The sequence below is a fragment of the Saccoglossus kowalevskii genome, chromosome 22 (assembly GCF_978046115.1).
Source record: "Saccoglossus kowalevskii chromosome 22, keSacKowa6.1, whole genome shotgun sequence".
Taxonomy (NCBI): domain Eukaryota; kingdom Metazoa; phylum Hemichordata; class Enteropneusta; family Harrimaniidae; genus Saccoglossus; species Saccoglossus kowalevskii.
This window is the reverse complement of record NC_140662.1, coordinates 30,993,607-31,008,778: the sequence shown is the minus strand read 5'-3', so window position 1 is coordinate 31,008,778 and position 15,172 is coordinate 30,993,607. Positions and strand designations below refer to the sequence as shown.

At 36.4% G+C, this 15,172-nt stretch overlaps 1 protein-coding gene across 1 annotated transcript in view; it reads left to right on the top strand.

Moving 5' to 3' along the window:
* The window catches only part of LOC102807784 (von Willebrand factor D and EGF domain-containing protein-like), a 157,397-nt gene that overhangs the window by 47,105 nt on the left and 95,120 nt on the right, over window positions 1-15,172 (top strand). The window contains exons 3-12 of the mRNA XM_085495651.1: window positions 485-722; window positions 839-898; window positions 2,040-2,176; window positions 2,344-2,442; window positions 2,709-2,798; window positions 5,428-5,566; window positions 5,751-5,965; window positions 6,428-6,501; window positions 14,360-14,423; window positions 14,511-14,720. Coding sequence (XP_085351777.1) covers window positions 485-722; window positions 839-898; window positions 2,040-2,176; window positions 2,344-2,442; window positions 2,709-2,798; window positions 5,428-5,566; window positions 5,751-5,965; window positions 6,428-6,501; window positions 14,360-14,423; window positions 14,511-14,720 — 1,326 coding nt within the window. The remainder of the gene's footprint in view (window positions 1-484; window positions 723-838; window positions 899-2,039; window positions 2,177-2,343; window positions 2,443-2,708; window positions 2,799-5,427; window positions 5,567-5,750; window positions 5,966-6,427; window positions 6,502-14,359; window positions 14,424-14,510; window positions 14,721-15,172) is intronic.

Here is a 15,172-nt window from a genome sequence, read left to right as displayed (position 1 = left end):
TCAAATTATCAAATTAGTGACTTCAGTTTTGTTTTTTTCTGTGTCCTCTAAATAAAACTAAATGTTATTACGGTTACACATATACCGGTATTGATGGAATTACAATGACAATATTTATGTTTGTTTTGCTGCATTATATCATTTGTCAAACTGAATTTTCACATATGGAAAACAAGGACACATCTAATACAAAAACATGACCTGATGAGGCGCTTTAACTGTTGAATGAATCTCCAATGCAAATTACAAATGGTGTCGATGTTATTGTCAGACATTATTAGGTCATTGTCAAGTTAGCCGCATTAAGCACAAATAACGACTCAATACTTTGAGTGCAGTATTACCGTATTACGTACTGTGGTTATTTTCTTCTTTCTTCTGCCGATTCACTATAAGATCTTTAGTTTGTGACGATAAAAGGGCGTGAAGTAGAATATTTTATAATAATTGTAGTGATATGCGTATTTTTCTTATATGTTGTCAGATAAATCATTGCAGCACTCAAGCCCCTATATGGATGAATGTGGGCAGTGGCTCAATGCCAAGTGTTGGCGAGACGAGGAAGGCAACAGCATGTGCCGCATTTACACGAAATGCTCAAACGGAATCGCCTTCTAATTGCTGTATTCTGCGTATAGAAACAAAAATCAAGAATTGTGGAAATTATTATGTTTATTTCTTGTCCCCACCACAAAGTTGTTTTATGGCATATTGTACGCAAGGTGAGTTACCACACGAATACAAGACGTTATGCAGTGTCATTGTGTTCATTACATTTCAGGGAATTTCTCTCACAATTGCGACCTTCCTTAATCTGTCATCTGATTTTTACACGCAGAGCCACGAGAAGCATGTGGGGACGGGGAATATTCCAAAGATGGATACCAACCATGTAGACGTAAGTTATATGTCTGAATATAGCATATAAATCAGAAAGTATAATGATAATTAACCTTGATCAACTGAATCCACTCTTTACAAAATGATGAGACATTTTCTCGATTGCCCTCAAATTGTCTCAAATATTGAGACGAATATTGCACCCACGTAAAGTTATTTCTCAAGTGGAGCTAAACAAGATAAGAAAGATGCACTGATAAAAAAAATAAAAAAATAAAAGAGATGCTGGTCACTGGAGCCACCAGGGGGTGGGGTATACAGTACACAAATACAATTAAGAGACTTGATCAATGCTGCAGGGAACACTCCACTCTCCGGTGAACAACAATGTACAATGTTGAGTTCCTTCGTATCTGCCACATTGTCGAAGCAGCTGCACTGCAATGTAAACTCGTCGCTTATGTTCAGGTAGTATCGGCAACTGGACTGCTATATGCTGCTACTGGTAGCACCGGTACAACGCGAGTAGTTCAGGCAGTGAGCTTCAGTGATTCCTGTTGATCAGCAGGGATTACTGCACAGCACGTCTGCATATGTACCCCTGTATAGGGTACAGCTCACTGGAGTCAGGAATCAGCATCACAAGATGTTAAGGATCAAGTCAGGTCACCTTCTTGACTAAAGACTTTCACACTTGCATCAACTTAAATACTAAAAATAAACATGCTACGAGTATCCAAACATGTGCGCTTTTCATTCACACTGTCAGGGCTCTGTACTTTTCACTTACAATTTATGTCACAATATATATATATTGCTAGTACAAGTGACTTGTTAATCGTGACAAAAAAGCTTTAAATTAAAACGAGGTTGCCATGAGATACAAGGATTGTACTGTGCCCTAAACTATTGGACGAATGGAAACAATCTGTCTGAAAAGAGGGAGACCAATTTCAGTGGCTAAACACCATGAGCCGTGTTTCCGTTACCGATAGTAATACAATACTTTGCTTCCCGGTATTGCCCGGTATTGCTTTGTCTACCTTGTGTACCCCTCATATGCTTTAATCGGGCGATAAATATGATGTGTGTATGAAAGACACCAGAATCTTAACTGCTAATTTATTTGTTTACATTATGTATATGTATCAAACCATCGCACAATCACAATTAATATATTTATTTCCTTCATTTTTCAGCGGCACACCCATACCTGATATCAGATCCACATATAAGACCGATTGTTGCAGAAAATAGAGTATATTTACAATGTACCATCCTTCCTCCTGTCACTAACGTAACGCTTGACGTTGGCTTTACTGTGAGATGGTTAAAGGTGAGATAATTGCACTATTAAGTCTCAGTATTAAGTAAATCATCAAATATATTTTGTATTGTGTTTGTTTGCCTATTGTAGGTTGTTAATTATATGTATACCAGTATTTGCTTGTAAATATTGACAGAGGGAGTCACATCGTCTATCACATGGGCTTATTTTTACAGCTCGGTGATCATGGTGACAGAACAGAACTCCTCGCAGCAGATATTGAAAAAATGTTTTCACGACTGGAAGTGAAAGACAATTTGTTAATGGGAGAACTTGTAAGTGAAATATTCTATTCGTCTGATACTAATCTAATAAGATTATATACATATTTATTGAAGATGATTCCTGTTATATTGTAAAATAAATGCAAACCAGTTTAGATGAAACTATAACATTCAGTGATGAGAACTTTCATTCAACGGCAACCCAGCTACGGACCAAGGAATTGTAATAGTGTATCACAGATTTCGTATTGGAAATATTTGTAATATATGTATTCGCCATGAGTTGTAGCATTGTTTTTATTTCATTTTAATTTAAGGTAATTTGTGAAATAAAGGCATATTATTTTGAGACTATTAACTTGAAAAGTGATAAACGAGAAAGCAGTCCATTCTTTGCAGGAATAAATGTAAGTACAACAATATTGCTAAGTCGATATTTATCGAATGGCAATTATAGACTTACAGTTGTTCAGTAGAATGAACAATGTAATATAGATTCCCACTCTTCCCAGTAACGCATGGCAGAGGGAATGGTGTCTATAATAATGCAGCTTTATGTAGAGCTGACCCTCATTTATTGGTTGGATAGGCGAAATTGTTAACATATAACGGTTTACGCTCGTGAAATGTGTTCAACATGGGTTTAGGAGTTTATCAATTTAGGACAGATCTGTTCAATTACTTGTATGAATATTACAAAAATATGGATTAGCATACATTATCTCTTCCATATCCATGCATTTCAATTGATATTTTTTATTATTGTATTTTTGTTTAACTCTGTGTTGCAGCCAGGATGTTTTGTGAGACGACAATGTTTCTCATGCACATTAATTTTGTGAGACATTTGCATTTTTGGGCAGACAATAATAAAGCAGTTCAAAATCAATTTTACAAAAAAGTATTTCTAAAAAAAAAATAAGCATGCAATACATAAAGTTGCGTGTTACAAACTACTACGAGTGTTCCACAGATTATTGGTAAGTAAAATGTTAACAATAAAAATATGTCATAATGTTGCCAAATACACTAGACAAGCATGTTATGTTATTAACAATTTCAACCAACTTTAATTCTCAAATAAAAAAATAAGCATGCAATTTTTACTGTGTTATTGTGAAGACCACTTGTGAAGCTGTATCATTATTTGTAGTGCTAATAATAAGTGACATCATCGTAAGACATTATCAGAATGACTGACCTTTGGTTAACCTTACACTCAGCAGGGAGCTCACAGTCACGCAATTGCGTTATTAATTACCAAGACTGAAACAGTTAAGAAGTTTTATTGAATATACGTCTCTGTTTTAACTGCCTCCATTCATTTAATGCAACATCAAATGGGGAATGTTTTATGGATGATCCCTTAGCAGAGATCAGTGACAATACATGCAGTCTCTCTACTTCTAAGCAGTTTTGTGTCTTTGTTTTGATTTTATTTTGTACTGAAAATTCGTGTTCACAATCAGCGGTTTGTACTGGCAAAACCAAAGCTATTTTCGCAAGTTTAAGTAAATTATGAAGTGAGGCACAGTGATAGGTGTACAATAGTTTTCACAAAATTGCCAAATTTCGGGTTTTGTTCCCAGCTAGTCTGATATCGGCGTTCAAAAGTCTTTTACTTTTTAGACGAAGGTTCACCTTATTCAACTTCATGGTCACTTAATGACTCAGACCTTTTCAGCAATAAATTTGAAGCCCCATTGCTTGGGGAAAAAAGCGTAATACGCTTTTGTCGCCCTGTCGTAACTACAAGAAATTGGGTTTACTCCTATACAATATCTCCTTTGGCATGGCATAATTTCCGCTATACCACTAGAATGGGGAGGCTGTACTCCCTTTTTTGTTAGACCAGAATTGCCTATTGGTTTGTACAACATATTTTGTCCATTGAATATGGTAACATGTAAAGTAATACGGACTGCTCTTTAATCTCTTTATTTTATTCCACCAAAATGTAAAACTTATTTTCAGCAGTTGTTTAAATTAAATGAAATTAAGTGAGAAATTATTATCAAGTTACCATTGAAACAAAACTGCAAGAATTCCAGTGGAAACTAAATCATAATGTTTTATTTACGAATACTATGCTTTACCGTATGAGATCTCCTCTCGTCACCTCTAGCCTTTGTTCTTTTTAATAGCGATGAAACTCTAACACATTTATTCGTTACATGCAACTATGCCACTGTCCTTTGGACATCTATATGTAATAGATAGGGTGAATTTTTGAATACCCCGGACACTTTCACAGATATTCAAATTTTGCTAGGCGATGATGAGTTCTCAAGTTTATTGAACTATATCATTATTGTAACTAAACAAATGATTTATTCCTGTAAATTAAATGGCACTCCACCTTCATTTCGTCTGGTGGAAAAAAAGTTATGGAAACAAAAGAAATGGAATATTGTATATGTAGTAAAAATAGCACTATCGAATTGTTTCAGGTTAAGTGGGGAAACTTTACCTAATGTTGGTTTGTGCATCTTACAATCCACATTTTTTTAATACAATTGTTAATTACTTGGTAATCTGTCTTCATTATTTGTTTGTTTTCTTTTTTTGTTTTACTTTTTTTTGTAAATTACTGTTTTTTTTGGTATTTATCAAAGTCCTGTAATATTTTGTTTATGAGTAATAAATTTGAAAAAAAATCAAATTTGTGTAAAAATCGCAACAATGTTTACTTTACAATGATTCAATCACGAAAAAAACTGAGTAAACCAAGGCAATGACCCAGTGATAAGCCAAATGCGCGACATGGCTCACCATTTTAGTGCGTCCACTGTGGCCCAGGGTTTGTAAAATAACGCGTCATTGCTGTGAATTTTGCAAGAATGTCGCGATGACCCAGCCTGGCGGCAACACTGTATAACTATGAGTAAATGGTTCGTTGATAACATAACCCATAATCCCTTAGATGACCCGCTCTTTGGAAAATGATATTGACGTTACCTTTGCCACCATAGCGACATATTTATTCCGTAAACATGTACGTATTTGTCACTGTTTGAACATCTTTCGTATATGCAGATTGTACCAAACTCTCTGACACTGGCTGAAAATGGTACATTTCATATGGTTACTATGGAAACAACAATACCTATTGTTTGCAACGACCCATTATTGAATCAGTGCAGTATAACTGTGAATATCCAAACCAGGGACGAAGGTATGTACACATATTTACATGAGTGTATCAATATATATATATATATATATATATATATATATATATATATATATACATGAATATATCAATACACATATATAATGAATATATATTAATACATATATATATACATGAATATATTAATGCACTAATATTAATAATTATCTATTTACTACAATTATAGATGGTCTAAACCTCCGAGATGATATCGTGCTTTCTAGATGTTCAATTCATTTTGTACCACAACTCTGTAAAGAACTGCATTGCGGGATTGAAACCATCCTTGTTACAGCTGTGACAGACTTTGCTGAAGATGGAGATAGAAGAATTACCATAGTGACTGAAAGCATTGAAAGCAGTAATGCCATTTGGCATGGGTATGACCCTGCTGATATTCAGGCATGTCAACCTTTTTTTTTAATCCTAATGACAAATGCTAATTAAACTAGAAGACAATTTAAGAATGTGAATATCCTTACTCATGACTATTCTGTTATTATTTTCTTATAATAACCAGATGCAGATCTCTCACAATGTTCCTGTTTTTGTTGAAACCAGATGTAGATTTCCCCCTGACAATTCAAACATGATGTTTAACTTTTTTATTGCTACTAAAATACCGGTTTACTGTCCAATATTGAGTTCTTTTGGAAACTGCAAAGAAAATGAAGTGACGTGAAGTGAAGCGGATGTCATAGTAGTGGCAAAATATTGTAGGTGACTGTGAATATAGTTCCATTTGTTCATGTTCTAGTTGGCGACTGTAATAATCTTTTTTTATTGTAGGTGACTATAAATATAGTTCCATTCGTTGATTGTGTAGTCATTTATTGGTAATTTAGTAGTCTTTTTTTATTTTAGGTGATGGTGAAAGATATTCCGACATCCATGTGTTATTCATTCACGGACCCACATTTTATAACTCTAGACGGAAGGTAATACTTATTGTATTTTGATCATGTTTGTAGTAGATATGGTGGTGTTACATCTGCAGCATTCTCCTTTTTCTACGAGAAAGGAGATTTTGGTGACACCATATCATTGTCATTGTCGCTGTTCATGACATATACAGCTTTTGTTATCATCTTCTACCACGTTTGTTCAATTTTTAGTAGTATTACGTACTAAGTTTTGTTTTTTGAGCAATTTATTTAACTTTGCGAATGATGACTGTAATGGCTACAGATGAACTTCTCACTTCTGATCTTTATTAGTCCAAAAGTAACTATTTGCCCACTCAACTTGAGTCTGTTACATCAATACATATGGAGAATGATTAACTAAAATAAAGAAAATACAAACAATATAGGCATAGTCAAATAGAGCTATGAAAAGCCCTAACCCTACTTAAAGTACATATACAAAAAATAAAAACCTACATAACGTCTAATAAGCTGACTAAGAGCAACTAAATGAATCGTACAGTACATCGATAAATTACGAAATAAATGTATTAATATATGCAGTAAGATAGTCAGTACGATATCAGAAAATCAAAATGCACATGGAGTGACATACAGTAACTTGATGCCCGTAACAGGCAGGAATAGTCTGATTTTCAAAAGTATAACATTTATCATAAAAACTATTCAATGGAAGTAATGTACAATACTCTTATGTAATGACAATTTTCAGTGTTACTATTGAATAGACTGCGACACACGAGGTACCAATAAATCGACGTTGTCAGAAACACAAAACACATGTGTCCAATTTTCCGACGGTCAGTAGATAGCATAAAACTAGAAATACACAAGTAAATAAGTTCCTACCGTGATTTTAGACGACTCAAGCAGACCAAGCGCTATTTATCTACCGCTCCCTACTATTATAGTGTGTGGTAACTAACACAATTACCAACACAAACGCGTATTTGACCTTCGCGTTCCTAAAACTCTGCGGCAGCCGCCATGTTTCGTCTAATGGCCAAAATACCTAACCAAAACCTGTCAATAGGTGGCGCTATAACCAAATAAGGCTATAGTATGTGCTTTTGGTCGTAACATTCCGGCCCACTAATAGAGAGAAAACTTCTTTCGAACTATTACAAATAACTTATACATGTGCAGGACAAAAACCTACAAATATCTGATTAACCAAAGATGGTAATAAAAGTTCACTGTGCTCTGCTATCTGAATCGGCCTCGAGTATCAGGTACAGCTTGTTACCTAGCTTGTTGCTTGTTCACTGGGCGTGTTAAAATGTTCACTTTTGTTTTTAGTTTAATGAAACGAACGAATCCTCTGCTGTCTTTCATAATTTCGATGACCTTTCTCATGGGCCAAGATCCTCTTGTTGCAGAACTATCAATTACGAGTACTATGTCTCCAATAGGTTTCTTCTTGGTTGAATCCACCTTTGCCTTTCCTGTAAAGTAAGTAAGTATTCTTTTGTCCACCGCTTCCACAATATGTCAGCTAAGTACTGTATTTGACGCCAACATCTACGAGCATACACATCATTCTTACTAAAAAGGCCAGGTGGCAGATTCTGTCTCGGCTGCAGCAATAACAAATGATTTGGAGTAAGAGCTTCTAAGTCGTTTACATCACCAGACACTTGTGTGATAGGACAGCTGTTAATAATAGACTCTACTTCGCAAAAGTGTTCGAAGTGATTCATCAGATAGGTGGATAAACTGTTCCTTAAGAAGTGAGAAGAGGACTTTCCTAAATGTACGGATTTGCCGCTCCCACACTCCTCCAAAATGAGAAGCTGCTGGTGTGTTGAACTTCCAGGTTATTTCTTTCTGCTGTAGTGCTTTATCAATTTTTGTTCTGATTCCATCTTTCGATTACTTGACGTAGTTCTCGTTGAGCTTCTATGAAATTGGTACCATTGTCAGATCTGATTACTTTCACCTGACCTCTCCTTGCTATGAATCTATGAAGACTGTTAATGAAAGAATCAGTGTCAAGTGAATTTGAATCTCTAGATGTATGGCACGGGTAGCAAGACACGTGAAGATAGCACCATAACGCTTAACTGTAGTGAGTCCACGTTTAACTTCTAAGGGACCAAACTAGTCTACGCTGGTACGAGTGGAGGGTGGTTCCTCGGGTGTAAGACGATCTACAGGAAGACTCGTCATCTTCAGTTCTCCAACTTGTGAGCGATACCGACGACATGTTACACAATTATTTATAATGCGTCTTATGGCTGCATTCACTCGTAGTATCCAGTATTTACTCCTTACTGTTGACAGCATTGTACCCCTACCTAGATGTCCAACGGCCCTATGAACATCTTCTAAGATTAATTTGGATACAAATGAGTCCTTTGGCAGGACTATTGGGTGCTTCATTGGGATTGGCAGTGATGCACGATCAAAACGCCCACCAACCCGTAGTAGACCATCTTTCAGGATTGGGTCTAATTTATACAGTGAGCTGGTTCTCTTTATCATTTTTCCTTTATCAGAATGATAACTCTTCAACACTTCAAGTTCACTCAATATTGACGTTTCTGCTGACTGCAACATTTCAAGGCTTAGGGTTGCATGTTTGCCATTCTGGACTGACTTAAATTTCATCTTGTTCAACTTCTCCTGCACAAGTATATATCTTTTTTGTTGGTTTACCTCTACTTCTATGAGTTTTTCTTGGAGGTCTTTACGATGCTTTACCCACTGCTGTAAAGTTACTCTGTAGGCTTCAAACCAAGCAACTGCCCTCTTTAGCTTTGACCATGAGGAGAAGTGTGTTAACAGCTTGTTCATCACCACTGATGCATCACTCACTACCATAGTGTGCACTTCCCTTTTCACCTCTGGATCTCCATCTGGAATAACTTTACTGACTACAACTGACTGTGGCTATTCACTTTCTTTTTGCCATAAGAAACCAGGTCCTTCTAGCCATCTTTTGTTGCAGAGAAACTTATCAGCAGTCATTCCTCTGGATGCATCATCCGCTGGATTCTGACTTGTATCTATGTATCTCCACTGCTGTGCTGTTGAGCCTCCTAAGATGATGTTGACACGATTGGCCACGAAAGTGTGGAATCGTGCTGTCTGGTTAGAACAGTATCTCAAGACAGAAATACTATCTGTCCAAAAGTAGCTGTTATCTATCTTGTAGTCAAGCTCCTTTTCTAGCCTTTTATTCATGTGAACTGACATGGTTGATGCTGTTAGTTCCATTCTAGGCATAGTAATCTTCTTTAAAGGTGCAACTCTTGACTTTCCACCAGTAAAAACGTAAATGGTCATGATCCTCTGGAGGAACTTTAACCTGATAGAACATGGCTTCTATATCTCACATTATTGCTACATGTTTCTGTCTGAAACGGAGCAAGACACTCACTAAATTATTAGTCAAGTCTGGCCCTTGTAAAAGCAAATCATTAAGAGCCATTCCATGACACTTAGCAGAGCAGTCAAACACTATCCTAATCTTCTGAGGCTTTTTCGGATGGTAGACCCCATGGTGTGGTATGTACCAGATTCTACCATTGTCTTTATCAGCCTCTTCCTTTGTAACTATTTCTGCGTATCCTTTACCAATGATATCAGACATGAATGACTTGTAATCTTCAAAGAAGGAAGGATTCCTACTCATTTTGCGTTCTAAAGACTTAAGACGATTCATTGCTTGTTGCCGATTATTGGGTAGGTGTGTATTCTCACTACGAAATGGTAGACCTATCTGGTAGTGACCCTCTGAGAATGATGTTGACTTATCTACCTTTTCTATGAACCTTTTATCTTCCTGAGAAGGCTCCCTTTTGTCATCTATGATATTCTCAGGAAAGTCTCTGTTTATTGAGCTTCTTACCATTTGGTCAAGCTCGTTGAGTTTTTCCATCTCCTGGATAGCAATAACCTCTGTTATGTTTACTGCAAATCTTGTTTGGATGGTTGACTTGTCTACTTCTCTAACTATGTTCCAAGGTATCCAACCAAGGTGTGTTCTTGAGGCATGTGGAGTACCACGAGGACCTGTTATGGTTTGTAGAGGGGTATAGGTATCTGGAACATTATTCTCGATTAACAATCCCACTTCTGCCTTGATCTCTGGCAGTTTAATATCTTGTAGGTGAGGCCACTGGGAAATATCTCCTTGTTTAGGGATATGATGCAATGAGACTTAGACTTAGTATAGACTCTTTTGTGTACACCTTCAGGAGAGTAATGACATCTCTGTTCTCAAGATCACAAACCTGCAAACCACTGATGATTGAGGTGTTCATAAAATAAAGAGTTCCCATTGTATCCAGTACTATTTCTGCTTGCTTTCCATGGAGACCAAGTTTCTTCACCAAACTTTCTCTGCAAAAGGTAACACTACTGCCTGAATCCAGAAAAGCACAAGTCTATACTGCGATATTCTTCGCTTTCACCATTACTGGTATGATAGCCAAAGTGCATTCCCCATCTCCAGCCCCCAAATGACACGAAACCTGCTGTGAGACTTGCACAAGCAGACAATGCACTTTGTCTGTCCTTTGGTATACCTTTAACTTTGTCTTCCTCACTTTTCAAAGGACTATAATTGTCATCATGTATGACTGTAGGGTGCTTTCGTTCACACTTTGTGCATGATGCCTTTATACGACAGTCTCTTCTCTGGTGACCTGTTTTTAGACACCCAAAACAGAAGCCATGGCTCTTCAAGAAATCCAATCTCTTGTTGATTAACTGCTGAGAAAATCCTCCACAGGCATCCATAGAATGATTATTTTTCCCACAGAAAAGACAGGGCCTGGTGGTTGCATTTTTAGCACACTGGTTATCAAGGGTGTAGCTATTTGCAGTGTTTTTATTATAATTAGTAGTTGGTGTGCTATGAGCTGCTGCCCCATCTTCTGGTTGCCAATGTGGCTGTGTAGTAGCGTAACTTCCCCTAGATTGGCTGGACTGTGTATTCTTTCGGCTATTTTTTCCAACATTATCATCTCGGTCAGCATTCATTGCATCTTTACCATACACTGGATCGTTAGCTTTCTTAGCTTCTAACTTTACCATACTCACCAAGTCGCTAAATTCTACTACATCGTTTCTTTCTTTGATTGACAGAATTCTAGATCTCCACCTTTCATGAAGCTGGTATGGCAATTTACTGACAAGCTTTTTTATTGTATCAGGATAATCTAGAATCTTCGTAGCCTCAATGCTTTTTACTGCATTTTCACATTCTGAGAGAAACATTGCATACTCATCCAGTCCCTTTGCATTACTTGCTGTGATAGAAGGCCACTTTATAGCCTTTCAATATAGGCACTGGCTATTATTTCACTATTGCCATTGCGATCTTCTAATTCCTTTAATGCAGCTGGGTAGCCTCAACTTGCATCTAGATAACCAAATCCACTGACAATTATATTTGCTTCACCTGTAATATACTGTTCGAGATAGTTCATCCGTTCATCATCAATCTCTGTATTTGGTACTACTCTGGATTTAAACTGATGCATGAACTTTGTGTATTCCATGATGTCGCCACCAAAACATTTAATATCAGATTGCGGCTTTTTCAGCTCTCTCGAGCTCACTACGGATAGTATGGTTTCATTATGTGGTCTCCTGTCAGTAACAGAGCTCTCATTCTTATGAAGCATGTGTTGGTTATTGCCACCTGTCTGACCCCTTTGAAACCCACTTTGTTCAACACTTGGGGTAAACTCAGCCATGGAAGGGTTTAATACTGGCTCTGAATTTGGGTTACAGTGTGATGCACTTGTTGAAGTAGGGTAACCAATACCATCATTAATATTTGCTGTTTCAGGCACAGTAAACTCATGAAGAGAACGGATAATATTCATATCATCCCCTAGCTGCTGATAGTGTTCACCACTCATATCTGCCAGCTGCTCGTCGATAACTTATTGCATCTGATACTGATATTTCTGTTGACAATTTCAACTGTTCTTCTTTTTGGTTCAGGAGCAGCTCCTTTTCCTCTATTTCTCTTTTTAACTGAAGTTTAGCATGTTGTATAAGCTGTTGTTGTTTCAGAGCAGCGGCCCTGGCTATTAACTCAGCCTTCTTCTGTTTTCTTTTGCCTTTGCTACAGAAAGGGAGCTGGCATGTGAATGAGTGGAACTGCACTGTGATTTACTTGACCTCTTTGAAGTACTGGACACACTATCTTCCGGCTTTATTTGTGAATCAAAAAAGGTTGGATGTCTTGTTTGTAGTTCAGCTCTCTGTATCCACTGACCTAGTCTGTCTTTAAAGTGAAGGAATGATTCATTGTTATCTTTGAACCAATCTGTATTGTCTGTCTCTTGTTGTGTGATTGGAAGCAGTCTATTGTATACATAATGTGCCTCACAGAACTGGTCATAAATAAACTTCCAGTCTGAATATCTTTGTATTATAATGTTCAACTCTCTACCATGTCCCACAAGCTCATCAATTTCTTGTGTCATAGCATTGGGATGGGTGTACACTGCATTACAGTTTTTTGTTTAATTTCGAGTGTATATTCTAAACCTTTCTCTGTCATTTTTCGACTTCGTATATCAGGGTTTAGATCTGCTTTAGTCTGACTCGTTTCTGTTTTACCAGTTTCAGTATCTTGTACTTTATCTGCCATCTTGTTGTAACCAATATGTACAATCACGTTAATGTAATGTAATGTAATGGCTACAGATGAACTTCTAACTTCTGATCTTTATTAGTCCAAAAGTAGATTTTGGTGACACCATATCATTGTCATTGTCGCTGTTCATGACATATACAGCTTTGTTATCATCTTCTACCACGTTTGTTCAATTTTTAGTAGCATTACGTACTAAGTTTTGTTTTTTGAGCAACTTATTTAACTTTGCGAATGATGACTGTAATGGCTACAGATGAACTTCTCACTTCTGATCTTTATTAACTATTTGCTCACTCAACTTGAGTCTGTTACATCAATACATATGGAGAATGATTAACTAAAATAAAGAAAATATAAAAAATATAGGTATAGTCAAATAGAGCTATGAAAAGCCCTAACCCTACTTAAAGTACATATACAAAAAATAAACACCTACATAACGTCTAATAAGCTAACTAAGAGCAACTAAATGAATCGTACAGTACATTGTTAAATTACGAAATAAATGTATTAATATATGCAGTAAGATAGTCAGTACGATATCAGAAAATCAAAATGCACATGGAGTGACATACAGTAACGATGATAACTTGATGCCCGTAACAGGCAGGAATAGTCTGATTTTCAAAAGTATAACATTCATCATAAAAACTATTCAATGGAAGTAATGTACAATACTCTTATGTAATGACAATTTTCAGTGTTACTATTGAATGGACTGCGACACACGAGGTACCAATAAATCGACGTTGTCAGAAACACAAAACACATGTGTCCAATTTTCCGACGGTCAGTAGATAGCATAAAACTAGAAATACACAAGTAAATAAGTTCTTACCGTGATTTTAGACGACTCAAGCAGACCAGGCGCTATTTATCTACCGCTTTCTACTATTATAGTGTGTGGTAACTAACACAATTACCAAAACAAACGCGTATTTGACCTTCGCGTTCCTAAAACTCTGCGGCAGCCGCCATGTTTCGTCTAATGGCCAAAATACCTAACCAAAACATGTCAATAGGTGGCGCTATAACCAAATAAGGCTATAATATGTGCTTTTGGCCGTAAGTTTGGTTTGAGCTGTATAAACAATACTAAATACGTTTATCTTTATTGATACACTATTAATAATTAAATATCGTGGCGTGATTTGTTTATAATATATGATGAATGGTATATGTATCAAGTCGTTTTATGTTGAAATATATATACGCCATTTACAATGAATTGTCTTATTGCTTTTTCAGAAAATATGATTACTACAAAACTGGGACATTCATATTGTATAAGAGTACAATCAGGGATTTCGAGGTGAGGCTGTCATATTAACATTTGCTATGTTTTTAATACATTGAAAAACAGATCTATAACAGTGTTATTGCTTTATTCACTTGTAAGGTGCAAAACACTCTTTGGCCATGTGGAGGAACGTCTCACCCAGTTTCTTGTAATTGTGGGTTCGTAGTGCGAGAGAATAATGATATCATCTCAGTTGATATGTGCAAAGGAAATTTTCTTGAAACAAAACCAGAAGTGAAAGTTCTAGGACGATTTCCCCTCTCTGATGGGGTGAAAATTAAAGAAACTAAGCATGGTGGGAAATTAACTGTAAGTAATTTTAACTTCATTTTCAAAACAAAACTCTCACTTGGCTGGCTCTTTATAAGCTAAGCATGATGTGAAGTTTAATTTTAAGTAATGCAAATGTCATCGTTAAAACATAACTCTCAATTGGCTGACTCTTTATAAGCTGAACATGATGGGGAGTGTAAATGTAGGTGAGACTACCTTCATCGTCAAAACCGAACTTTTAATTGGCTGACTCTTTGTAAGCTAAGCATGATGGGAAATGTAAATGTGGGTAATACTACCTTCATCATCAAAACAAAATTCTGATTTAGTTGACTCTTTTTATAAGCTAAGCTTGATGAGAATATAAAACAAGAAAATAACACACGTTTGAAAATTTATAAAAAGGTCATTCGAATTATCTGTAATTAACAGAGTGTATAAAAATAGAGCTGGTGGAATCAAATTTAGTTTTCCGAGATTAAGACGAC